Raw genomic sequence first — 27,321 nt, 5'->3', positions numbered from 1 at the left:
CGAGGAAGACGAAAGAGACGGCCCACGTCTAACCTTATTTTGTAGGCAATCATTGAGGAATCTGAGGGCTAAACAGTATTTGTACGCATCACTACTGATAAAAGGAAAATATTCGCATGCTGGGGGGTGAGTAATCAAATATTTGCTGCCTTGGTTCAAGCATCAAACGTTCAAGTTATGGCCTCAGGGGTCCAACATACAGTCGTGGAGAGTCATCAATCAAATTTCAGTAAAAAATGTAAAATGGGCAATCGAATAAAACACTTTGTGAAAGCTCTTGGGCAAATGTTATTCTGTTAATATTATAAAACTTCGTGACATGTTTCTAGCGCAGTGTTGACAGAGAAAGAAAAGGCTATAAGTGAAGAAACTGAACACGAAGCACAAAATATTCACCCACCATAATACAGTTCTAGTATCTGTTGTGGATGTACAACCCACTGGAGCTAAGTGAATCGCTATAAATTGGCATCCCAAGTCTATCCAACCGACCTGAACCTGGGTACGCCTTGCTCTTGAAGTTTGCATGCAGTGCTGATACTCTCTGAGCATTAGACCTTGTATCCCCGAACCCGTTAGCAGAAAACCTCTTAGCAGAACTAGAATTGTCAAACTCAGGTCTTTGTTTTGGAGCACTCTGAGACCTAACTTTAGCCCTAAATGACTCTGTGTTGGCCATGAAATTTGGATAGTCAGAGTACCCACTGATGAAGCTTCTGGACCCTGAGTATCCACTGAAGTAGTTTTGTGAGCATTCACTCTTAGCTGGTGTGAAGGTCCTTCCCTTCGCACTACCAGGCCTCGATGTAGCAGAGACACATTTTGGACTGTTATTCGCTGTCCAAAATGCTGAATCGTCTACCTCATGATTCAATTTAAAAGGGTTTAGGGACTGGACTTCATCAGAAGAAGAGCTTCGAGCAGACAATTGTGCTGTTGTTGAGTCCCTTGAAGGGGAGGCCATTGTAAAAAAGCCATTACCGTTCTGATCTGAAGGAGTACAATACTTGGAAGAGTGATGTACATCGTTCTTCTGCTTTGAGTTTGAGTGCGGCTTTCCAGTATCAATTTCCAATATTTTGTCACTCTTCTCATCATCAGTAGCTTTAACTGAAGTTTCCTGAAAACGGTCTCGGATGCATTCATCCATCCAATGATCAAAACGATTCTTAGCACTCTGTTTCCTGTCCACATTATTGCCATGCCTGATATTTGACCTTGAATTGTTTCTCTGCTCATAGATGGTTGTGTGAAATTAAGGATGTGCTCAGCATGTAAGCATTTTCTTTATCATAATGGAAAGGATATAATTTAGTTGAGCTTCAATATAGTGCAGAATTGGAGTTCCATTAATTTTTTTTTGGGGGGGGGGGAGGGGGAGTTCAAAGAGATGGAAAGACATTGTTGACTTGGACAAGGACTCACCTTAAGGGATGGAGACCGATCATATCTAGCACTGCTCGCACAAATTGGTTGTTCAAGTTTCTCAGGGGTTGCTGGGCCCTGCAAGAAAACGAGATAAGAAATTTTGCCCAATGAGAACTATATTAGATTAGTAATGGCAATTCTTATTCCAACAAAATGACATATTTAACCTTCAAAGGCTACAGGATAAAAAAAAATTTCCAACCCAACCCTGGATCAACTAACAGTCTTAACACTGAACTGATGCACCTCAAGTTCATTTTTTCCAAGCCAATGATACATTGCATGAATTTTTTCTAATTCTAAATGGTTTTTACAACTTTAAATTGAAACAAAACAAAGGAAATCCCATCTTTCAAGAAAAAAAATTATTTTCTTCCATTTGCCATGTGAAAACATATGAAACCTAGTGCATGAATGCTGAAAAGGAAAATTTTCCTTGAGACAAGTTATTTCTGAACCATCCTACCGAAAAAAAGAATAATAATTCCTACCAAAAAAAAAGTTCTTTCTGAAATAACCTAAACAAAAGTATTTCAAAAACGGGGCTCAACTAGTTTCCAAAGTCTGAGGCAAGGTGATTCAAAATTAGGTTACTGAGGTTAAGTTTGGGGACAGGATCTGTGAACCGTGCCAATTTTCAAAGATAAATACCACAAACAGAAAGGTTGTAAAGTCTTCCACAAGGAGTGATTGTGTCACTGGGTTAACCTTTTTTCCCTTATAAACTACAGAACTAAGGGTCTTTTAATCACTTAAACATGAATTTTAAACCATTTCAATTAAAATCTGAGGCTGTTTTTTATGTATCCAATGCTTTTGGTTTCTACCCTAGAGATCTCATGGATGTGCCATAATCCCGTTTGCAAATGTTAAGAGACAAACCATGGTTGGAAAACAAGACAGTTGTTGTGCCACAAAAAATCAAAATTATCAAACAAATAGAAGAGAGCAGTAAGGAACCACTGTAATTATTTTCAACTAAGTCTTACAGGATTGTGTGACAACAGCTGCTTGCTGTAAGAATACTGGGATTCTGAAATGTGGATGCGACCTGCCCGAGCTCTCGCCTGAGCTCTCACCAATGCCTGTAAACACAGGAGATTCTCCACCATCCCTTTTCTCACAATGTGGCCCCTCACCAATGCTTGAAGTCTAACCAAACCCTTCAGTGCCCTCAAAGCTCTCCTTGCCTTTCAAACAATGCCCCAAAAGTCAAATTAATTTCAAAATTTTCAGTCAACCAAAATTCAAAATCATACAGAAACCATTTTCTCCATAGAAAAAGAGGGGGGGAAACAAAGAAAAGGTGGACGGGTATGAGTTTCTCTTTTCCTTTGTGGGCATGTAACTTCAAAAAGAAGCCTTGCAGCATACGGCTTCAAGGTGTAGTTACATCAAATAACCAACAAACAGAGAATGAAAATTTTCAAAAACGAGAAGGGGCGTTTGAACAGAAATGATTCCTGCTCTCTGACACAACATTCAGGTCAAGCCTAACATCTAGAAAAAGAAAACGACACTTCATCCACCATTCTTAGCCTCTCAGTCTCAGACAAGATGAAACTGAAGCGGAAGCAACAATGTGAATTGCACCAACTTCCTTACCCCGTGGACCCGGTCAACAAAAAAAAACGATTCTAACATAAAGGAGTCACAAGTACAACAGGGCAAGAGATGACTCGAACCAGAGGCATTGCCAGGGAATCCATCTTAGCATTTTGCAGCATCACCAAAAGCCCAGATAGTACTTGGGATTCCAAGACCCTTAAATTGATTCGATTTCTGATCAGATTTCTAATGCTTCTCTATTGACCAAATAAATGCCGTCCTAGATTTTTCAGGTTCCGGTCGATATGAATTTTGAGATGCTCTGATCATGAACTAGATTATCTATATCTAAGTGAAAATGCTTTACTTAGTTAATTTTTCGAAAGAGCAAGACGAAATTGGCGCCAAGAGAGAGTAGAAATCCATTTACACACAGAGAGGGGGTTATTATTACTTCCCAGGAAGAAAGAAAAAGTGGAATGGCTCTGGACTTCGGAAAACTCAAAGCAGAAAGGCGAATTATTATTACAGTACTTTCCGAAAAAGAAGAAAGTAAAAAGTGGAACGGCTCTGGATTTCGGAAAACTCAGCTTCACCATCATCACCAGATCTGCGGGGAACCAAAAAAATCCAGACTCCATGGATCCTATTTTATGTTTCTACAGATCCATTTCTGCTCAGCAGCTCTGCTTTCGGAAATTTAGAAAGCAGACCCTCTTCTTTTCCCCCCAAATTAAACAAAATGAAGAAACTAGCATTTAAATTTCTAGACCAAATGAAGAAAACTAGGAAGACAAGAGAAATGACTAACCAAATAGCCTCGGAACGCGGCTTGTATCTTAACGGCAGCCCATTCCCATTGTTCTCGCTTCCCGAGACTCCTGTTGGTGGAGTTGCAGCGGCCACTATTGCTGGTTAACCTGACTACCGCAGCAGCCGCTTGAGCCGCCGCAACAGCAGCCTCTGCAGCTGCAGCTGTGGCTGCAGCAACCGCAATAGCGTGGTGGTTCTGATCCTCAACTCCTCCTGCGTTGTACGACAATTGCTCGCTGTGAAAACCCCTCTTCCTATCAACAACATTTGGAGTCGTCGTAGTAGTCTTGTCCTTCAAGGATCTAACGAAGCTCCATCCCTTCTTCTTCTTCTTCTTCTCTTTCACAGGCTTCGAATCCGGCGCTGACGACGCTTTCTTCTTCCCGCTCAAGAACCCCTTCAACCACCTTGCCGTTTTCCCCATTTCTCAGAATTTGAAAACCACTAGCGGTGTCTTTGAAAATGGTTTCTACTTCGCATTATCAAAACCATTACAGCAAAGCTGCGATCAACGAGAGGTGGAAGCGATAGAAGCGAAGAACTGCCTAGCCTAGAGAGGAGAGTAGAGAGTTATTACAGAAGAATGAGAGAGTTTAAAAATCAATAAATGCGGAGATACGGAAGATTTAGACGGAAAAGGACGAATTTTAAATAATAAAAAATCCATCTATACTAAATTTATGGTTAACGTGTAGCGGACCTCTGAACAGGTTAACTAAACGGCTTCTAATATTTACCGTCAGATTCGTTAAATTAAATCAGAATCCTTTAATAACATTTCTATTTTTCTTCCTCGTTAGTTTAGTTTAACTTAATATCACCAGTTGTCAATTCTTCTTAAAACTATTCTAGTGGTTGAAACAAATACCTTTTAATGAAGAGGTCGTGATTTAACTCTCAGCTGAGGCATATTAATATCCATATCCCTGGCTTAATAAAGCCATTTTGTACCCAAAAAAAGGAAACAAGCGAAGATCTTATGAATAAAATCTAAAAATTATGAAGGTAAATGAAAGAATTTCGAACCAAGTAAAAAGATCTTATGAATTTTAAAATCTCAAGAAAAGACAAGAATATTGTTGTGGGTTTATGGATACGCAGATTGAAAGAATTGTTCAGAACTGATGGAAATGGAGAGGAACCGAGGAAGAAATGGAGAACGAATAAAGATTTTATAATCGTTCTCTTAACATATTAACACATCCCTTTCCTTTAATTTATTATTAAAATTTTGAGGGAAGAAAAAGGAAGCGCAGTAGGACTAAAACGACCAAATGCGGCATTCCCGGCTCCCGCGTGAGCTCTTCTTGTTTTCATTCGTAATTACTCTATTGTCCCTGTTGGCTTACCATTTTCCAAATTGTGACCGACCCTATTAAATGACACTTATGGCCTTAACAATATTCAGAATTACCTCTACATTGCGGAAAGCCGGAAATATATTCGTTTGTGATATTTGCTACTGTTGACACGTGTGAGAACAGATCCTAAGGTACATGCATTAATAATCATTAATGTGTGGAATAATGTAGTCCAACTGGATTATTTTAAGGGTGGCTGGGTGGTGGATACTCGTCTGGATAAATCTGTTGATTTGTGTTGGGTTGTTGACCGGTAATATTGATACCTATTAATAGGAGTGTTCAATGGTAGTCCCAAGTCCCAACCGTTAAAATCGAACTGCACTGGCCAGTTATAGTATGAATCGAGCCGAATCAAATGTTGATGAGCTGTATTTGAGCTAAAGGAGGAGGAAGCTGCACCAACCCAAAATCGAACTGCAACCTGTTATAACCCGTTTTGTAATTTTATATTAAATAGTATTTAAATTATTATATTACCACTAGACTAGTTGGTATAGACAACTAAAAAAATTAGGCATGAATTCAAAGATCAAATAGTCATTCTACTACTAAATATTTAAGTTCTCGATTTCTATAAAATGGGTGGGTTTTTTTAATGGAAATTGATCAATAGCAACTTTGTTGTCCATAGAATTTTGGTTTTTGTTAGTAAGATGCTCAATTGTATATTCTTGTTCTTTTTCTTGCACACCATAAACCGTTAGTCATCCCAAGTCTAAACCGTTAGCCAAAACTGTTAGTTAGTCCAAATTCAAACCACACCAAACCGAACCGGCCCAAAACCATTGTTTTGCTAATGGACTGTGTTTAGGCTAGGTGTTTTTTAGCCAGAAATCGTTAAGCCCAACTCAAAACCCCAAACCACATTGTTGACACCCCTACCTATTAATGAAGAGATCATAGATTCGACCTTGTAAAAAATATATGTAACATCCCCATTTCTGAGGAATAAGGCCAAATATAAGGCCAATTAAAGCTACAAATAGGACCAATCAAGGTTAATCAGAGCTAGGATGGGTTTGGCTTTGCCCCTATAAAGCTTAGCGTCAAAGACAATAATCTTTAGCCCTGAATTAGGGTGAAGGCATAAATAAGCTTAGATTAAAATATATAGGACTATATTTGAGATATTTACCAAAAAAAAAAAGAAGAAAGAAACGACTAGGTTTGAGATTGCAAAAGCCCGGCCCTAAATTAACCCTAATGGTTTCATTATATAAATCGTACAAAGACTGTATAAAAACTATTATGGTACAATTTCGACGTATATGTAAAACGTTAAATAAACAGTGCATTGAGCTTTTTGATATGTAAACGTCATTATTCTATACAGTTCGTTACACATTACTGATATGACACTTGAAGCTGGTAGGAAATTAGATACCTTTCTGAAAACCATACCATTTTTCGTAACACTACAATAGTGTAGTGTTTTATATAACCGGTATAAATTTCATACCATATTGACACCTTAGTTGTGACCTTTACTTGAAGAAAAGTTGGTGAAGGTTGCCTAAATGACAAAAATAATATATATTTAGTGTTGCCTTTATAATATACCAATATTAACAATGCACACTATTTTGACAAAAAAAAATGCACACTATGGGTGTCAATCTAGTAGAGAAAAGGTGTTTGGTACGTGCAGTACTAAATTTATGTCATATCACTATAATACTGAATACCAACTGGGCATACATATTTATTCAGTACAAAATCGACTCAACATAATTCATTTATATAATTTTCTCCATACCATTTATTAAATAATAAAACTATGTCATATTTATCCCACTTCATATTATTTACAACTTTAACTCACATCATGTTTTACATTTCTATATGAGAGAAGAGACCGATCTTTATCGTTGAGTTTTGGTGTCTTGTATTATGTGGGCTCATGTAATTATGGTTTTGGTTGTATTTATAGTTGAATCAAGGTTTTGGTTAGTTAATTACTAATACTTGGTTAAATTTGTAATTACATTGAGATTAGGGTTTTAGGTTTCTCAATAAATAGTCTCTGTGAAATAACCTAATAAACACGGTAACAAAGGATAATATTTTGTGAATGTGGGAGTGGTGTGAAATTTTCTGAAATAGTGGAACTTCTTTTCTCTCTGGTAGCATAGATAGAGTTTTGCTAAACTACATTAAATTCCCCTTATGTGCTTTACTTGTGTTATTCTCTGTTCGTGATTGTACATCCATTATCCCTAACATCTTTGTTTACAAAGTGGGCATTTGATATATTTATTCTAAAAGTATTTTTAATTGAACCTATAATAATTCAGATAAAAGTGTTTTAAGAGAATTTTTAACTATCATTCTCACACCTGGAAGCAATTAATTAATATTGTAATTCAAAGAGAGTTGCAAGTGTAATATAATTCTTAGTTAGAATTATAAGGACAATACATTTAAATTTGAGTGAGACTCATCTTTCTGAATCTTGTGTTTGAATTTTTAACATTTTTTACTCTATCATAAAACATTCAAATTTTAGGTTTTGAATGTTCAGTTACAGAACCCATAAATCCATAATATGAAAAATCTAATTTTCGAAGACCAGCAGTTCTGGACAATATAAATGTATATCCACAGCTAATCTACTTGTAGATTATTCTATGTCAAGTCTTCCCTGACAAAACTTAGAATAACATTTATCACTTACTAACATGCCGTGCTGTGGAAATATAGATAAGAACAAAAGCTTTTTTTTCTCTCTCTCTCTTTGTAGTAATAGATAGGACAAAAATACAACAGGCGACTTGACAACCACCTGCGGTACCATATACAATTAGATTAGACTTCAGAGATAGATACAAGCAAGACAGCTTGGGGCAGGGCTGAAGTGGTTGCCATCTTAAGTTACCTCTAGTGTCTTCTTGCGTGGAAGAAGAAGCACATCGTCAACACTCAATTTTTGTTTTTGGACAAAACATCTTCTGACACTCCAAACCCAGAGACTTTTCTTGAGATAAAACACAAAAGACAAAGAGGAGAGTCTGGATCCTCACATGTCAGCAGCCCAGTGACAGGGTTGAGTTTTTTGGAGATGAAAGGAAAAACATAAAATAGAGATGAGATGCTTTTCTTTGTAGTGCTGTCTCTTTTTGGCTTCAGAGCAATTACACAGAACACAGAATATCCAAGTTTTGATTGGGAGTCAAGGAGGGAATGAGGGATGATCTGAGAAAACAGAGTTTAGAAGATTGATTAAGTGAAGAACAGAGCAAAAAGGGGAAAGTCCCCCCTGAAGTATCATGAGTAGAAAAAATTGTTCTTTGTTTTGGTAAAGACCATGGGTAGAAATACTTCAATAGAATAAGTTCCTAACCACTAAAATGTCTGATGGATGGGCTAAATTCCAATCATGGTAGTTCCTCTCATTCTCTAGCCAGAAGGCCATGTCTCTCCAAGGCAGGACATCATGGCCATCATCCTCTCCATGGCTAGTTGAGTTATAATAGTTGCCTCGGCTAATAGTTGCCTTTGAATAATTGTCAGTTTACCAACCAAAAAAAAAACCATTCAAATGATATAAATTATAATAGTTGCCAATTATGAATGAATTAAAGATTTCCCATCTTCTTCCACCTGTATTTCATAAAAATTCAAACACCATATAAATTATCCAACTAAAAGAAGAAAAAAAAAACAGAATTTTTGTGTCTGCCTAGTCTAGGTGACTTACCCGCAACTTAACTTCAGCTATCTCAAACCATTGTCAGTACAACCTAAGAAGACCAAACATCTAAACATGAGAGAGGTAAAAAGGACAACACAATTCATCAAATATATACAGAATTAAACCATAAAGGATACCAAATGATGATGATAAAACATAAATCATTTAGAATTTCATTGCCATAATGCCACAGGCAAATGGAAGCACACGAACAATAGGAAGTCAGGAAATCACAGGCATTAAAAGGAAACTAGCATGTTGAAAAGCAATGACTAAGGAAAACAAAGGAAGTCTTCTGACAAAAGACTGGCCTTGGGGAAACTCTTGACAATGCCAACAACGATCTCCATTACTTCTTCCCTGTCAAGATGGTCATCTCCATGAGCAGAGATCGACCGAATGGAATAACGAGACTCCATGTCAGGACCACAATTGATCTACTGCAGAAAGTTGAATTGGACTTTATGTGATAGGTGCACCTCTAGTGCAGCAAGTTGAATTGCGACCTGATGTTAAACACACACTCATTTACAGTATCAATATTAAAGGAGGGGGTTTAAAAGTTCTAGTATTTTCAATACAGGACCTGATAAAAACAAAAGTGCTTCTGTTCCCAACTCCAACTCCTACTTTTCCTCTTCTTCTTTTTTCCCGTCGGGTAGAGGAATGTAGTGTCATATGTTCAATGGGTACTCAGGGTTGCTCGCTGAAAGGACAAATTAGAAAAGATGACATCCACTGTGTTCAGAAGTTGCCAAGTTGTGTAAGAATTAACAAGCCGGAAAAAAGAAATCTGGCAGCAGCGTGGCTACAAAGAACAGGAAAAAACTAAAAGAGAAGCATTATCTTGTAATGAAAAAGTTAAGTTCACTGTAAAGATATGGCTAGTAAAATTCAGTTTTTAAAGTGACAGTATAAACAGCAGGGAAACATGTCATGAAGAAACAAAAGTCATAATGCCACATTTTTCATGTAATGCTTTGCTCTTTGGTGATGCAAGATCACTCTTCCCAGCCACCATGGTGAGATCTCTGGCAAAGAAGCATCTAGAACATGAATAAGTTATGCACTGTAAGGATAAGGCTAGTCTGCCTCAGTTTCTAAAGTGGTTTAATCTAGTAATCAGAGCATAAAAGTACTACAGGTGCATTTACATGGTGAGACAAATCATAATGTAGCCTTCTTTTTATCTATGTAAGGCTTTGCTCTTTGGAAATGCAAGATCACCCATCCCAGCCACCACAGTGAAATCTCAGGCCAAAGAGCATCTAGAACATGCAGGTAGCAAAACCTAGTCTGCCAAAGAAGAAAATTGCTCAGGCGAGTCTCCCCAGATGTCCGAATTAAGAGGTCAGGGTCTGGGCACTCTGCTAAAAACATATGCCTCTCCAAATCTTCTGTAGTAATCGAATATTTGTCCTCTGAAGGTTTACTGAATCCTTTGAAGGAACTTCTTATCGCACCATTGACATTTGGATGTACTTGATCCCGTGCCAACTTTTCCTTGCAAGATTCGTGAACAGCATGAACAATTTCATCAGTAGAAGTATATGCAACACAAACCGAGAGCACTACATTAGTGTTCCTGGCAGTCGCTGACAATGCTTTCTTCCCTAAGCAACTCATCAATTTTTTCCTTCATCAAATCCATAATTGATTGAACTTCATTAGGGTCCCTCTTGAAGTTCTCTATACTGAAAGCATAGACTGTCACATACTTCACCCCGATCTTATAACAACATTCAAGAACACAGATGAGAGATGAAAACCCAGCCTTGTGACCAGCACCTGGGTCAAGTTTTCTGCCCTTGGCATACCTTCTATTCCCATCCATAATGAAGGCAATGTGCTTGGGGATGGGACCTACCAAGAGCACAATGAAGAACAACTTTTGCAAGGCATCACATACCACTGCTACCAGCCTCTGAAATAGTTGTTGCAGGTTGCTTCCATTACCATTCTCCATTTCAGGATCCTAACCACAAAAAGAAGTTAGCACCATATTAGTCCAGTGAAGTTTTTGGCCAATTATCTGAAACAGTTAGTGTGCAACTCTTTGACTCACAATAAACATCATCTGGTTGGCAAGATAATCTTAACTTACAGCCAACTTGATTAAAATGTGTCATTAAAATGAATATGCTAGCTAAAATGAGATACAGCACATTGGGAGTTATAGAGGAAGAAATGGCAAAAAATTTGCCATTACCACTCTTATATTAATGTATAAACCACTAAATTCAAGCTAATTAAAGAAGTCTCAGAATCAGGAATCACAAACATAAATGGAATAATCACCATAAACAAAAACAGCATTAAAAAGAACTAGCCTTGCTTAAAAAACTATGAATAACTCAAGACACTCGTGGCAATTTCACGCATGTGGTTATAAATAACAAATAAAAGCAAAGGGAACCATCAGAACTAAAGCATCAGTTGGTCTTCATATCACACAAGTAGACGCACGGTTCAACCAATCAAAACAGCCACAGGCCGCTCCCCCCAAGGAAGTACAAAGGCCCAATAATAATATTTAGATTGACAAATAACTCTAAACAAATGGCCCTGAATCATTTGCCTCCAGTTCAATAATAGAGCATTAAAATGAAACTATGAGAGTATCTATTGCATAAAAGGAGTAATAGCTTATCCCAGAAATATGGGATCCACTGCTCTAATCCTATTCAACTATTTACCATCCCACTTCAGTAAGGAACCTATTATCCACTATATCATAAGTCATGACCTTTTTAAATGCAAGTGGAAGGAGAAGAAATTAGCATTTTTGTTTGAGAAATCATTCAGCTGATTATCTGTCCTTTGTAGTAGTTGGCACCATTGCATCTACCCATGGAACCTAGACGTGTTTCAAGAAACTGAATATGAGGAAGGTGATCATTTACAGAAAATAGGTCTCCAAGGAAACATTAAATCAGCAACAATAGCTTTCAGAACAAACAAAATCAGGGTACAATAAAGTTGGAGCAATGGCTGGATTTTGGCCGACACCAAAGGCAAATTATTCCTAAAGCTACCCATCCATATCAGAAATTTCTCCCAGACAAAAAGAGAATCTATGATCTCAGCAACCACAAACCGAAGTAAACAACAGAACCCAATACACCAAACAAACAAAAGCCTCAATTATCATCCCGCATAAAGAGAGACAAAGAGGCCAATGATTATTGTCATTATTCTACACCAAAATAATTTCTGAGATCAAATGCAAAGAAGTTCAGGGTTGGAACTAGTGCAAAGAGAGAGAACGAGAGAAAGTTACCCTGGTTCAGTGTTGGAAGGAAAAGAGATAGAAGAGAAGGCGGTTGTAACAGGATAACACATAAGTGCCAGAGACGAGTGACAACGGGATGAGGACTGAAAAGAGGGTTTAGTAAGGAGTAAAATGAGTGGCATTACATTTTATCCTCGTACCATAATGTTATCATTTCGCACCTGAATGAGTTCTAAATTTAAATGCAAACGAAGATGAGTTTCTCTCTTGAAGGTGTAAATCACGAAGGAAGTACAGTTGTCTCGCAGATAGTATTTTAACGGTCACTAACCACTTCAAGTTCTCTGTTTTTCTTATATAAAATTTAATTTTAACTGAAAACTGAGACACTGGATCCATAAAGCCGCAATAAATCTAGTCAAATTCTTGACGACGATTAAAAAAAACGAAACACGAACTCTGAGCCCTGAACTCTAGGGTTCTAAAATCTACCGCAATATCATTTCTGCTTAGCGGAGTGTAACTAGCGATGATGTTTAAATTTTGAATTAACAGAACTTACAACAGGGTCCAAGATTACCGGGTCTCAAGAGTTGGTTAGACAAATTCCAACGTTGGGTCGGTAAACAGAGGGGAAATCACAGGCACGATTTGCAGCGCTTCCTTCCTTTGTTTCTTCCCTGGAAATGCTTATTTCGTTTCTTCCTTCTTTCTCCTTCCTTCCTTTGTTCTCAGATTGCACCAACAGCTCTACAAAGGAAGCCTTGACGTTGTCTCATTCCTGGTGTTCTGAGACCACTTAATAATGTATAAGGTATTGCTTCTCTTAAACATACCAAATGTTTAGCAAATGAAGAGACTTTCGAACTGTAAGAAAAAAAAGTCATGGATTAAGTAGACTCTCTGATTAGTCGGTGAAAACAATAACGAACATAGAAGAATCAAAAGGAGAAAAATCGATTCTTGTTTTACTCACATTGACGGGTAAGCTTCTCGCAATCGCACCACCAGGAGATGCCGAGACAAAAAAAGATGGAAAACAAATGGACCACTGAAACAAGAAGACACCAAGAAGAAGAAGGTGGAGAAGAGATGAACCGCTGCAACAATGAGAAGCCAATAGAGTGGATCAACGAAGAGAACAGGGTGCCCCTTTCGCAATAACAGTTCGAACAGCTATCCTGGAGGAAATTCGAAGGAGTGCCCGGTTAAGAGAGTAGACGGATGGGATTCGCCTTGTACCACCCTGTATCCGAAACGAATCCGGCAGAAATTTAGAAAACGCATCGGAATTCAAATCTTAGATTATTGATGGGTGATTATTTTATTATTATTTTTATTTTTTTTTCTGATTTCTGATTTTCGATCAACGGTTCGGGTTGGGCCGGTTTCGGGCTGAAAAGCACTCAGCCCAAACATGGCCCATTAAGAAAATAACGGTTTTGGGCGGTGCAGTTTGGGTTCGAGTTGACTAACGGTTTGGGCTAACGGTTTAGAATTGGTTTACTAACAGTTTGGGTTCGGGTTTACTAGCGCTATGTTTTGAGTGTTAATGTGTGAAATTTATCAAGAGCATGTAAACACATATAAGCATTAAGTTCTATTCAAATCTCTTGTGTTGGGTGTTCAAAACCAAAAACTTTTTTTCTACAAAGAAGTAAAAATTATAGAACTAATATACAAAAGAAAGTTAGCATCTTGATGAATTTTAGTGGGTTGTATTTGCTTATTCTCCTTTCCTTTCTTGATGCTTGTAAAAATTGATCAAAATAAAACATTAAAAGATTTTCAAATGATAATACACTTGCTAAATATTTACTAAGCCCGTCTTCCAAATGGTGAAGACTTCGTTTAACAAAAAAAATAAAAATGGTGAAGGCTTTGATAGGCTTGTTGTTTGCATATTCCAAAGTAAAACAATTAAGAAAACAAATAGAAACTTGAGGGTTTTCTTTTCTTTTACATTTAAATTTATTTTATTTTATTTATTTATAACGGGTTGGTTCGGATTTAGGCCAATTTCGGGCCAAAACGGTTCGGGCTAACGGGCCACACACGAGCTAGCATGGCCCAACCCGAACCATTGCTGGCTGAGGTTGTTCAGCCCAAACACAGCCCATTAAGCTTCGGTGCAGGCCGGTTTGGGCTATAACGGGCCGGTTCGGTTTGGTTTTAACAGTTCGGGTTAGATTTGGACACCCCTAATTCAAGGGCTAATATAAAATACACATTCTTGTTCTGAGTTAAACCCAGAAAACGTGGGTAGAACGCTATAACTACAAACCCGATTGGTATTCCCTTTCTTTGAAATCGTTAATCTTCTTTTTAAAATAAATAAGAATGCTAGTCAATAGTCATCGTCTCTGCAAATAATTGATACCAAGGAACGAAGTATCGTTCGTTTCGCCCGGTTCGCTACCCAGCGAACCGGGCGATATGGCGAAATCTCGCCGAAATCTCGGCGAGATTTCGCTGCCTGGTTTTTTTAAATTTCAAAATAAACCTGCAGCGGTGCGATTACCCATGTAATATAAATATAAAATTGATAAAATAAACCTGCAGCGGTGCGATTACCCATGTAATATAAATATAAAATTGATAAAAATAATATAAAAAATAATTACAAAAGGGTGAGGATTCATGTAATAAATGCAAAGTTGAAAAGTACAAAAATAATATAAAAAGTTCTTACAAAAAGTACAAAACGTCATTCAATCATATAAATGTATAATATAATAATATTATTTAAACGAAAATTTGCTTTTAAGTCTCTCTCTCTCCCACCTTTCATCGTCTCTAACATCTCCGGCCACCTCTGCAATAATATTTTTCCCTTTGCAAGCTTTCACTCTCTCATTTTCTCTATTTTTTCTCACGGCGACGCACAGTCGGAGACTGCCGGCGGCGATAATCGGCGAAATGTAACTCATCTCGTTTCGGAGCAACCTTTCGGTTCGCTGATTAACGAAACTGGCGAATTTCGCCGATATTTCGGCGAAATTCGCCGAAATTTCCTTCCATGATTGATACTTCAAAAGTCAAACCATTACAGAGACAACAAGCATTCAAAGCTACTCTACCAAATAAATAAAAATCATTCAAAACTAAAACCCTATAGTTTAAACAGAAGAGGAGAAATGAAGCAAAGAGTAGCTTCAACTTGTTTGAGCTTTTGAGGCTTGTAAAAGATGTGCTTTGACTGAAAACAAAAATTGAAACTTGAAAGTGCAACTTTAGCTCTCTATTCTCTCAATTCGGTGAAGCTCTATGCTGCCTACGGCTTCACTAACCAGATCCAAGGTTCAAGCTTGGACTAGGATGGTTCAATGGGTGCTTTTCGAAGAACCCTCCCTCAGAGAAGTTGTGTAATGAAGGCCATGCAAGTAATACACAACTGTCCTCATGTGACTTTTCAGTGAAGGTGGCAGGAGTGAGGAATTCGACACGGCCTTATTTAGCATTTAATGCACAAAGGATCCTTAATATCTCATTGCAAATAAGGAAGCTTTTGACTTACTCCAAGCTCACCTTGAGCCCTGAACTGGCACCTCATTTGTCCCCCCAACTGTGGGCCAGTGTCACATCAATATCAGTCTAACGCTGAGCTTTGATTAGTCAATAAGATCTTCCGCCAACAAGGTGATCAGGAGGTTTTAGCTTGTTGATCAAGTCTCTCCAAGAAGACATCTCCACCATTTATCTTGTCAGATAAGCATCTAAGGGCTGCTATGCGCCCATTATTTCTTGAGGTATGGACTAGTTATATAACTCATATCTATGCCAGAACAATGGTAAGACTTGGATACTCCAGTCATTACTCTCTTGCATTTACTCCTGAAGAACATACTCTTCTCCATTCCTTTGAGCATTTAATCTTCAAGGTGGAGTCTCTGGTTCACCTACCTGTACTGATTTAATCATTGAAGGTGGCTTCTCGTGGCCCACTTTCACCTTTGCTTTGGTCTTAGGAACCAAGACTCGATCAGGAAGTGACTTATTCAGAGATGATCACCATAACAATTTCCCGTTTAGGGCTACGTAGTCATTGGGTTTTATTTCAGTTGACCGGTGCTGGTGATTTCAATGACGGGTTGCTTTGTGATATACAACAATCTACGTTTACTGTCATAACCAAGTCGTTGTAGTATAGTGGTAAGTATTCCCGCCTGTCACGCGGGTGACCCGGGTTCGATCCCCGGCAACGGCGATTGCAATTTAATTTTTTGTTAGCTTTAGCTTTAGCTTTATGGCTCTACGCTATACAGTTGTTTCTCTGGATTCACAGCCCTTGTGATCGCCTCCCTAAATTATAAGAGTGGGGCTCAAAATTAGTTTTAAGTTTCCTAAGCGGGATAATGTCGTTCATTCCATTGGAAGATCCCCCAGAGCATCTGCAAACCACCTCAAGATCAGACGGAGAGACAAAGGGAGAGTAAAGATGCAATTTTTAGTAGAGCTGCTCATTAAGTCGCCATGATTCAACAGTGAAAGAGATCGATCTGCTCACAGGAGATATGATTTCTGATTTCCCTCAGATGAGTTAAGGAGGCAGAATGTTTGCATGGAAGCTTCATAGCTTTGGCAGCGCGTGTTCCAGTTTCCCGGCTAGATGATATAGAATTATCAAAGCTTGATGCCTTGCTTTAACTTAAAAGAGTTAGATTCCTTCCATCTTGATGTATAAAGAAAAGGAAAATATCCATGTCTCAAGTTATTCTACAGCTCTAAATATTATTTCACACACTGTTAAATGCTAACAGAAAGTAATGTTTAAATCATGACCAAGGTGATAGAGATGTACAAGGATGTAAAGAGACTCAGAGAAATCTGGTGGGGATATACTCATGTATTCTAAGGGGAAGGCTGTAGAACTCTTCATTTCTGACATCTCCCTTCCTATTCTGGAAGGGTACCCACCATGGCAGTCCTCTGTCTTCAGCTGTCCGGTGGGCATCGAGCGTGTTGTCAAGCAGTGTCCCGACAATCATTGCCACAGTTGGAGGTGATGAGAATATTGAATTCAATATATCATTGAACTGCAAAATACACACAAATGAGAAAATGCATCAATTAGAGAGACACTCCTATGATAACAATGATGGAGTTCCAATTAGGGAGCTAGCTCAAGTTGTTGAACTAATGTGATGAAACTCTTTTGGTGAAAGCAAAATTCAGAAACTAGGGAAATCTGAACTATTACAAGCATATCAATATCACTTACCCAGCCTGCAGGTGATCGGGCTGGTCCATTCCCATTGTACCCATTAAAATACTGAGGAATGGATATTCCCAGGAAGAGAGAGACCCCCAAGATGTAGATATTTCTCATGGAGTTATTGTTGGTGAACTGAATAAATGTAATCCCAACAGCAGCTACAAGGGAAACAATAATATGTGCCTTAAAGAATGACAATAACAAGATTGATAAAGTATAACTAAGACAGCTATGTTATACAGAGAGGACAAAAATGCTGCATCATGAGAAAACCTTTAGACTGTAGACTCACCAACAAGTCCATATAGAATACAGTATACAGCAGCAAATATTGGCAATGGAATTGATGCAAAAAAGGCTCCAAACTTCCCTGAGGAAAGAAGAAAGTGATAAAAACAAATATCGAAAAGGCCAACATGTGAAGGAAGGGGGAGAGGGGGGGAGATACCAACCAAATATTGAGAAGAAGATCATGAATGCAGTTGATATCTGGACTACTCTCCGGCTCCCTACATGTGTCAATCCAAGAAGGCCAACATTTTCACTGCAAAAGAAATCAGTCTTATTAGTACACAATCATAAGCTCGGAGTGCACTTAATAGGAAGTCCTTTGCTTTAAAATTAAATAGGTCTGACCGAGGTAAATATCTTAGTTTAACAGTTTAGGAAATTAACTGAAGTCAATTTGTGTCTCAGACTTCTTAAACACATATCCCTATGCATGTTTCACCATCACTTAGTGCAATGATAATAAGACTATAAGAGAGATGAGATAGGGGAACAAGATGCAACATTGGTAAAGTAAAAACCAGTGTGTTCCCCTTTCCAACACCCACTTCATGTTCAGACCTAAATTGGTGTAATACTAGTGCATGTTTACTCTCCAAATAAAATATACAAATTCTGCAGAACACTTCCACATATTGCATTTTTCTTTTTTTTTTTTCTTTTTTTTTTTTTTTTTGGGGGGGGGGGGCGGAGGAGGGGGCATGGAGAGGGGGGGAGGATTGATAACTAGTTTGTGAGAGAATGAGAGTTTCATTCACAAAATGGACTGTTAGGGCACAAAAGCTCAGTTGTAGCTTACACAGATGCACTAGTACCAACAGCAGCACCAAATATTCCATCAAGCAGTGTGCCAACACCCTGCATTCACAAGAATATAGATTTAAGGACATTAGTTGAGTGATTATTACCTTAAGAGTAAATTCCAAACTAACATGTTATACTTGTTCAAAATAAAATTGAAGTCCTGTAGTGCAGTTAGTGCTTTTGCCCAAGTTACTGCTGACTACTGTGTGCACGTTTTCACTTTACCTTTGTACTTAGAAAATGATAGAAGGTTCAGCTTCATTTTAATTTTTCTTTACTGTCCCCCACCCAGAGCCTGAACACCCACAGGCAGCTTCCCCTCCCTCACCCCCGCCCAAAAAAAAAGAAAAAAAAAAAGAAAGAAGCCTAATTTGCAATTGCCATCCACATTTTAGTTTTGTTCCAGTATAGAAGCAACATTGTAGTCAAAGAAAACTACTCCAGATGCAAAATAGCCTTAAAAATATTTTCACAACGCTTAAAACAATCTTTGTCTCTGGCTGATCATGCATCTAGTTGCAACATATAAATTAAAATGTAGACAGTAATTGCAATTAGCCAATACGTTCCAAGTACAATCAACCTTTCAACAATATAGTATTGAGCTTGATCATGAATTGAAGCAAGCCTTCACAAAGGCAATGGCAATGGCAATGGTATAACTAATGGGGAAACAATAAAGCATCTTTTCTATTTGCATATGTTTGAAGGGATCATTTCTTTTCACTTGTTTATGCTGAAGATTATACTGCAATATATAGTTGTCATGGTAGGTAGCAAGCCTGGGCTGTGCCACAGCGACCAAAGCGTTTCTGGGAAAACAGGGGTTCAAAGAGCTTTTGTTATTATGGAAGAGGTTTAGGGATACAAAATGATTGCTAGGGATATGAATGGAACTTCAATCATTACTCACATGTAATATTTTAAGGTGAAAGAACAAAAAATAAGGTTCATTTCATTTGGAAAAGAAAAGGAATGAAAAGGCAGCTCCATCCCTGACTCTGCCTTCCAATTGCAGTGACAATGACAAAGGAACAGATTGAACTATGAACTAATAGTCCTCCTTTCCTTTCCTTTATTCATTCTTACTTAAATTCCCCCCCCCCCTTTTGTGGGATTCTCTCGGGTTTTTGTTATGCGTGCATGTGCACCTTAGACCCAGAAAAAAGAAAAAAAATCACTGGTCACCTTAGGTGGTGCAGGACTCAATCACTTATGTTGTTTAGGCAAGCCTTGAAAATATATGATTATCTTGGCTGATCTTTTCCAATTATCATTCATGAATAATTTGAACCAAGTCAAGTTCTGATATCATATATTTTCTAATGTTAGAAAACTACTTCTGACAAAGCATACCTGATACCCTGATGAATCTCTCTTTTAGTCATAGACATATTAGCCAACTGTTTCCACCACTTGATTATTTTCTAAAGAATGATATACAAGACCGAAACTTTGGTGCAAGCAAACATGCATGAACCCATTAAAAAAAATGCACAATTTGCAAACAAGAACCTGGGATAGGTAAACCTTAAATTTACCCATATACCACCAAGTGGGCCTTTCACTTTAAATTAAGTACTTCAAAATGAAAGTTCAATCACCAAACTTAGCACAGTCAAAAGTATATTTACATGGAATTTACACCCATATACAAAGATCTTATCAACCTTAGGGAATAGAAGTCACTAACAAATTCCCTTCCTAGGAGGCTCTGCTGGAAGATGGTAGGAAAGCTCCCAATAGGACAATTTCACTAATCAAAGAAAAGGATTGAATAGTAGAAAGAAAATTTGCAAGGATTCAAGGGGGGCTTTCACACATGAGCATGTGAATGCAAAAACTCTATTTTCTCACACACATGCACTTTTCCTTTGATTCCTAATATTTCTGCTAGGAAAGGACAAGCTTAAAAACCTTTGCCAAGTGAAAACTGGAACATTTTTCAGTCTTTCCATCCTAAAACACACTTAAAATCCAAATGAAGTAAGATAAAACAACCCTATTTCCATTAAATTAATATAAACAAAGAGCCAAGATTTGATGGAGCACCATCTTTCTCACAATTCAGAAGTTCCAACTATGGCCTTGTCTTACTAATGATTTTTCACTGATTCAAGAACCAACAAAAAATTATTTGTCAAACTGTCCTTTTAGGTATTCTCAAGTTTAAATTTTGCATAGATATCCAAGACAAATGAAGTAGAAAATTTTTAAATAGTAGTTCTTCATACATACAAACCTGAAGGCCAATGCTTCGACTAATGACATGTGCTGGGGGTGGTGTAGCTCCTGCAAAACGTGCAGCAGCAAAATATGTTCCTGTGGACTGTATTGAGAATGAATTGGTGAAATTGAAGTGAAAGCCAACAGTAGTTACTGTCAACAGCTATGGAAAAAGTCAGAGATAAACTACAAACCTCAGCTGAGGAAACAAGTGCTGCTCCCATCATGCCAAAGACATGACTGGCACGGAAAATGGGTGCACCCCACTGAAAAGGGTATGGAATTCTAATCCTAGAATCAAGGTAATAGCAGAGGTGGTGCGAGCAGAAGTCAGTTTCCAAAAGAATAATTAAAATCACGTAATGAAGGAAAAAAACTATAACTTGGGCAATACCAAGGAGCTGATGAAATTAGGTAAGAACGGTCAGTCCGGCAGTTGATCTTAGTCTTCTCAGGGGCACCATTGTAAGCGCCACCAACAGTAAGAATAGCAGCAAAAGCCCAGATAATTGCAATGCAGAAAAGCAAGGCAAACCTCTCAAGTAGGTTATGCGTGCTCTCATGAAGATGCTTCAAATACTGCAAGCAGCAATTAGCAGTAGAAATTCAAATTTTACTTTCTAGGCAACACCATAGGCATTTCTAAGCTCAACTAAGATACATTACTTGCTGGCAGATAACCAATAGAATCAGCATGGGCAGACCAATTTCAATGCAATCAGCAACCTGAAGATACCACAAGAACATCATAATATAGTTTTTTTATGAGATCTATGAAGTTTAACTACTCTTGAATAAGGGTTCAGTGAGATGCCTATACCCGGGGGAAGCCCCTCCCAAACAGACCAAGACCCACAACACAGACCACTGGAACAATAACTATGGGACTGAAAAACCTGAAAGGAGATCAAAGAGAAAATGTTAGAGAAAAACATAACAAGACTTCCCAAATCACTAGATCTGTTTTGCAAGTCTTCTACACTTGACTTCTATAGAAAATCCAAAAGCTCAAATGCAGGAAAGAAGAAAAAGGGTTGCCTCCCAGATAATAACACTATTACCTAGTAAAATTCCCCCATGCCTTACTGTACCCGATTATGATAGTGAGAAACGATGAGACAATCAGAGACCCTTGAATAGCTCTCACAGTATGAACAAATCTCTGCAAGCACATTAAGAATTAATGAACATTGAATTGTGTCTTACTGTTGTCAAAAATCAAACTAAGCATCAAAGGCATCAGGAAACTACCATAGCACTGAATTTGTATTTTCTTTTTGATTTTTCATTAATTAGAATATAGTGTCTTTTCTTCTCAACAAACCCTCTGCTCCCAAGACGAAAAAAACTTAGCAACAACATTGTGGCCAAGAAGCACAAAGGAAAGATGCACTACTTTGCATTAAGTTTCCAATAGTATTACATATCCATAGAGGTGACTGATTGAGTTCCATGTGATAGATGACACCATACCCATCTCACTGGCCAAGTTTCAGCCCAAACAAAGTGGTTCAAAGTCAACCTGATACCATAGTGTTACCACTGATTTTGTGGCATTTTTTTATATGTAGGCATCATTATGCTTTAACTTTTCATATATTTCCCCCACTTGTTTGGGGCTGAAATTAAAGCAGTTGAGATGGGCATTAGGTTACCCCATATCATGGAACCACACCATTTTCCTGTGTGGGTTTTTTTTTTTTTTTTTTTTTTGAGGGGCGTGGGGGGGGGGGGGTGAGGGCAAGGTTGAACCTTGATAAAGCTCAACATAGGGTTGAACTTAATAAAAACATATCCATTTTATATTAATTATCATACTAGTGTCACACATACCACATGGTCATCTTCAAAGTTACTATTAGAGAAATCATTGATGATTGATGTAACTGCTATCATATACGCAGAAGATGCACTCATCACTGTAGGAAGTCGTGTCCCAAGAAATGTTTGAAGCAGTGTGTTGATTCCCCCCATGAACAGCAATGTCTGAATCACACGGGCTTTATCTTTCTGTATTTTTATCAAGCAAATTTGAACTTTCAAATGTCTGGAGCTGAAAATTAGAGAATAGCCCATCGGTTTATGTTTTGATGAGATATAAGATGAAGAAAACTCACATGGTTCCCTCCCATTTGAGGAACAATAAGGGAAGAGATCATGACCGTAGTTCCTAGCATCACAATATAATGTTGGAAAGCCAGAAGGACCGTTTCCTCTGTAAAAGTTTAATGCAACATAACAGTAAGTTGCAAAATAGATGATATTGTATTAAGTCCTTGTCCGGAACATAGAATTAATCAAAAACAACAGACCAGCTATTTCGATGAAAAACCAGTTCTGGTCACTAAAACAATGATGTGTTAGGAGGACCAAGTTCATGCATTTCATGGTACTTTGCATGATGAAATTGAGGATTTACTAAGCAATTTATAATGAATGAACGAGACAACCAAGGTCAGGGATAAATGATACATTTTCCATAAATGAGATACCACAAAATCTTCATGTAAAAGAAGAAATATAAAGGACAGACAAGGATCCTCTCATTTTTTTTGGGGTTAATGGAGCATTAATTAAAGAGAAAAGCAGAGTTCGAGAATAGAGACAGAAATATAAGACACATATAGGACCCCTATTTGATCACCAAAAAAACAACCATAAAGGATTATACAACAAATACAGGGGTTGGGAGAAACATCAAGCTAAGGATGTTAAGAAAAAAAAGTTACTGATAGGAGAATTGGAACATACCAACTAGAGGCAAGATGCATATTTCTTAATACGTCTAGGCTTTTTCAACAAACAGGGGGTTTATTTCTGATTTGAAAAGAAATAACTTCTCATGTGATCCTGTTCTACAGTATGTGAGGAGGTTCGTCTTAACTTTTTCCCTTCCCATCAAATATGATAACTCAAAGCTCAAAGGGCAAGCTTACCAATAGTGTCAAAGATCAACTTATTGAGATGCTGTGGCCAACTTCTTAAGGACCCCCATCCCAAAAAGATACAGAAAATGGACATTAAAAGAATAGGCGATCCATATTTTCTCTATAGTAGCAACACAAACGACAACTATGTATGAGAATATTTCTCCTGTGAAAGAATTTGCGTAGGGAGAGACTGTCACAACCTTATGTCAATGATCATTCTGAGATTTCTTCCATTCAAATTCCAGGCAAAAGTAGACATGAACTTCTTTGAAAGACTTCCTAATCATAAAACTAAATCATCAATGTCTCTTGATTACAACAGAGTAGATGAAAGTGTAAACCTAAACTCGGTTGAGTAGTTGAAAGTGCAAGGCCATTCTACGTGACATAGAGCCAACACATGATATAGAAGGAAGTTATTAGTTATATTTCTACATGAAATAATCAACTTATCAGATCAACAATAACCAATTTAAGTCTGCTAACATGATTTTTTCTATAAAATTTTCCTGCAAGTTGGTAAGTGAGGTGGGGAGAAAGGATGAAACGTGTTATCAATCCCATCATAGTTTGGGAATCAAACAAACAAAAATCGGATTAGTTTTGATGATTCGAATAAGAACAGAGAGCTTGAATAAGATGATATTTGACCGTTTCCCAAGCAGCAACAAGAACGAATCCCCAAGTTAAGACCACCAGGAGCTGGGGCTTTCTAAGATTTAATTGTAACCGGAAACTAATCTTCAGATGGGGTGGAAGATAAAACCATATGAAGGTCCAGGGAGACCTTATTGAAGGTTACATTCTCAGGTGAGAGACTAACAGGATCAAAGGCTGGAAGGATTAATTCAACTCTTGAAATGGAAGACAAATAGACAAAGCAGTTGCCTTGATATGGTAGCTAGTAGACTCATCAGGATCACTGAGTCAAAAGATTTATATCATAACTGTGTCTAGCTTTCACTGATTTGTGGAATTAAGTACTGTTAGAATCACCAAAGAGAAAGCCACTTGATTCTGGACTTCTTGGGAAATCAAATTTAAATTAGGAAGAGCACCGCAAGGAGACATTTCCAAATCACAATATACTCTGAAACCACAATAGAGAAAACCCATATAGCAAAAGTTTCCAATGGCTAGCTACTAAGTAAATGTCATGCAAGAATCAACGCCATAGTGAACCAAGAAGGCCTAAATCAGGAGAACATAAGCAAAATGGGAAAAACTAACGCAAAATGGGAAAAACTAACGCAATGAAGGATTAGAGTGGATGCAGTAGTGAAGCTGGCTAAGTTGCTCTGCTGGAGGAAACCCTCTTGCCGTCGTTATTGCTGGTGGTGGTGGTGGTACCACCTGAGGAGGTTGGGTCGTCTCAACCATTATTTTACAGCTCCTCTTCTTCGAACAAGTTCTTCGTCTTCTTCTTCTTCTTCCTCTTCTTCCTCCTCGCCTTCCTCTGTTCCACTTCCAAGATTCCTTGATTCACAAGCCAATATTTTAATAAAGAGAAAGGGCTTTGGACTTTAGAGTGAGATTGCCTTTTAAGGTTCTGTCAGTACACACGATTACCGAGGAAGGCAAAGCATGGGTAGAGACTCCGAAGACGCGTTAGCGTTTCTCTCTGAGCATTTATTGTTTTTTAGGCAGTTTCAGACTTTGAGTTCTTGTAACTTGTAAGTACATGCCCACCAAAAAAAAAATTTCGTAAGTATATTGAAATCCAAAATTATTCTAATGCTTTCGGCTAAATTACGATCATGCCATTACCATCATTTTTGAAATCTCTCATTCGTGGCGGGATATCAATTATTAGAAGATTTTTCGGGTCTTCTCTGGAGATGCTTTCACATGTCTCAATTAGGCTGTAAATGGATGGTCCAAATCTTCTTCTGAATTCGAATTTGTATTCGTTTAAGGATTTTCATATCCAAAAATTTTCAAAAAAAATATTCGTATGCATTTGTTAACCAACCATTATCCAAATAGAGTAAAGTATTTAATATTTTTTTCTCTGAAAATAGATGATATTCGGATTCGAAAACCGGTAATCGGATAATCAAAAAAAAAATTTATCCGAATAAAGTATTAAAAAATTTTACAAAAATGGCTGATATTCAGTTTCGGAGTCGGGTAAATCGGTAACCAGAAATTTTGAATCAAAAATTAAAAATTAAAAAAAATGACAATTACCGATCAATAATGGATTATTATTGGATATCTGATGAAGTTTCGGATTCGAATTCGGATGCCTTCTCTTAATTTCTGTCTGATTTGGATTCGATAGCAATTTTACTAATTGGATTTGAATTCGGATTCGGATACTAGTGTGTTCAAGCCGAATCCGATCTGTTTACAATCTAGTCCCAACTATCCCATTGTTCGAAGTTCGAACCATGGAAAGAAATTTCGGGTTTCGCGAAAAGGCGAAATAAAAAATGCACCGAAACCCGATATTACAACCTTTCGCCGGAAAATAAACCAAGATTTTCTGGCGAAAGTTCAACCTTTCGCCCGACGATTTTCCGGCGAAACCACATCCTCATGCTTCCAGATCGTTGCTGGAGAAGAAGAAGAAAAATGAAAAAGAGAAAGAGAAATAGCCGGCAATGTTGCCGGAGAAGAAGAAGAAAGAAAGAAATGGTTGAACCACTGGCCATGTGTAGTAGAAAGAGAGAAAGAAAGAAATCAACGAGGGTCTGAACAAATCCGGACAAATCAAAACCAAAAACCCTAGAAGTAACAAGTGAAATTCAACGAATTAAAACCATCAAAAATTAAACTCGGCATTTTCCTCGTTTGGTTCTTAAACATTGTAGAACAAACATTGAGATAGAAAGATTGATGTAGACAATGAGCAGATACAGGGGGAAATACAAACACTTTGAGTCTCAGACATCCAAGGAAGGATAGAAGCAGCACAAGCTCTCAAAACCGGCGAGGGCGAAAGCTCTCAAGCGGCCTCTTAATTTCTGTCGAATGTTTGAGAAACAAGCCTTAGAAATTATGATAATTGAATTTGGATTGACCAAATTATAAACAGCGTATGCATCCAAGCATGGTGTGGATGGGTCAAGTCGAAACACCAATCGCGTATACAGGGAATCCCTACCGTCAGTCAACCATCCCATCGTTCGCATTTCGGGGGGGCGCGGGGGGGGGAGCGGGGCAGCAAGAAAGAAATCGTTCCTTGGTTCGAACCACCATGAGAAGCACTGGAATCGAAAGAAAAAGAAGTAACAGACAAAGCTGTGCTGGTATTTTCGTAATTTAATGATCATATAAGGGTCAAACGGCAGTCACGTGTTCCGCTACGAAAGGTTTTTACGTTTCTAGATTTGGGTGCCCATGCACGTGGATGGAGACGTGCTTCCCATTAACATTTTCCATATAATAGTATGGGTTCAGGGAACCACATGAGCAAATTTAGCGCAAATTATTTTTTTTTCCAGAAGAGACGAATTTTTTTTTTTTGGTACGACAGAAGAGACGATTTTCTTTTCTTTTTATCATACTACCGTACTGTTATACAATTTTTTTTTCTTTTAAGGAAAACTAGTAAAGATTTCACGTGCCATGCACGTAGGTTGTTTTTTTGACACAGCTTTGATTTGAACTTAAAAAACTAAACTCTGTTTAGCTGATAACAATCTGAAGAAATATGTTTCTTTCTCATCAAAGATAGCTTTGTCTGCAAAAAAAATGTAGTAGATTTAGAATTAATTATTGTTTTAGCAAGGTCATTGACAAATTTTACATGCAATAGAAATTGCTTGGAAGTAGTC

General features: G+C 37.8%; 2 protein-coding genes, 1 non-coding gene and 1 pseudogene across 4 annotated transcripts; 1 reads left to right on the top strand and 3 right to left on the bottom strand.

Moving 5' to 3' along the window:
• Positions 1-122: 122 nt before the first annotated feature.
• Positions 123-4,353, bottom strand: LOC149017928 (protein IQ-DOMAIN 22-like). The gene is made up of 4 exons (XM_089152252.1): positions 3,788-4,353; positions 2,418-2,618; positions 1,426-1,503; positions 123-1,231 (listed from the first exon to the last, which is right to left on the bottom strand). The coding sequence occupies exons 1-4, from the start codon at positions 4,211-4,213 to the stop codon at positions 413-415; spliced, it is 1,524 nt and encodes a 507-aa protein (XP_089008378.1). The 5' UTR covers positions 4,214-4,353; the 3' UTR covers positions 123-412.
• Positions 4,354-9,632: 5,279 nt separating this feature from the next.
• LOC149017927 (dehydrodolichyl diphosphate synthase CPT3 pseudogene) lies at positions 9,633-13,278 on the bottom strand (annotated as a pseudogene). Its single transcript, XR_016173167.1, has 3 exons — positions 13,053-13,278; positions 12,657-12,943; positions 9,633-10,819 (listed from the first exon to the last, which is right to left on the bottom strand). The product of XR_016173167.1 is annotated as a dehydrodolichyl diphosphate synthase CPT3 pseudogene (transcript).
• A 2,933-nt stretch (positions 13,279-16,211) lies between these two features.
• TRNAD-GUC (transfer RNA aspartic acid (anticodon GUC)) lies at positions 16,212-16,283 on the top strand. Its single transcript has one exon. It is a non-coding gene; the product is annotated as a tRNA-Asp (tRNA).
• A 215-nt stretch (positions 16,284-16,498) lies between these two features.
• LOC149017925 (nucleobase-ascorbate transporter 3-like) lies at positions 16,499-25,132 on the bottom strand. The gene is made up of 14 exons (XM_089152250.1): positions 24,790-25,132; positions 22,727-22,824; positions 22,443-22,619; positions 21,671-21,771; positions 21,430-21,505; positions 21,276-21,335; positions 21,004-21,188; positions 20,804-20,900; positions 20,626-20,712; positions 18,379-18,437; positions 17,744-17,835; positions 17,584-17,661; positions 17,298-17,449; positions 16,499-17,112 (listed from the first exon to the last, which is right to left on the bottom strand). The coding sequence occupies exons 1-14, from the start codon at positions 24,917-24,919 to the stop codon at positions 16,894-16,896; spliced, it is 1,611 nt and encodes a 536-aa protein (XP_089008376.1). The 5' UTR covers positions 24,920-25,132; the 3' UTR covers positions 16,499-16,893.
• Positions 25,133-27,321: the final 2,189 nt, after the last annotated feature.

This window comes from Hakea prostrata, chromosome 4 (genome assembly GCF_041222555.1).
Source record: "Hakea prostrata isolate BN-2017 chromosome 4, UWA_Hpros_2, whole genome shotgun sequence".
NCBI lineage: Eukaryota > Viridiplantae > Streptophyta > Magnoliopsida > Proteales > Proteaceae > Hakea > Hakea prostrata.
Note: the sequence above shows the minus strand (reverse complement) of the source record. Positions and strands in the feature narration are given on the sequence as shown.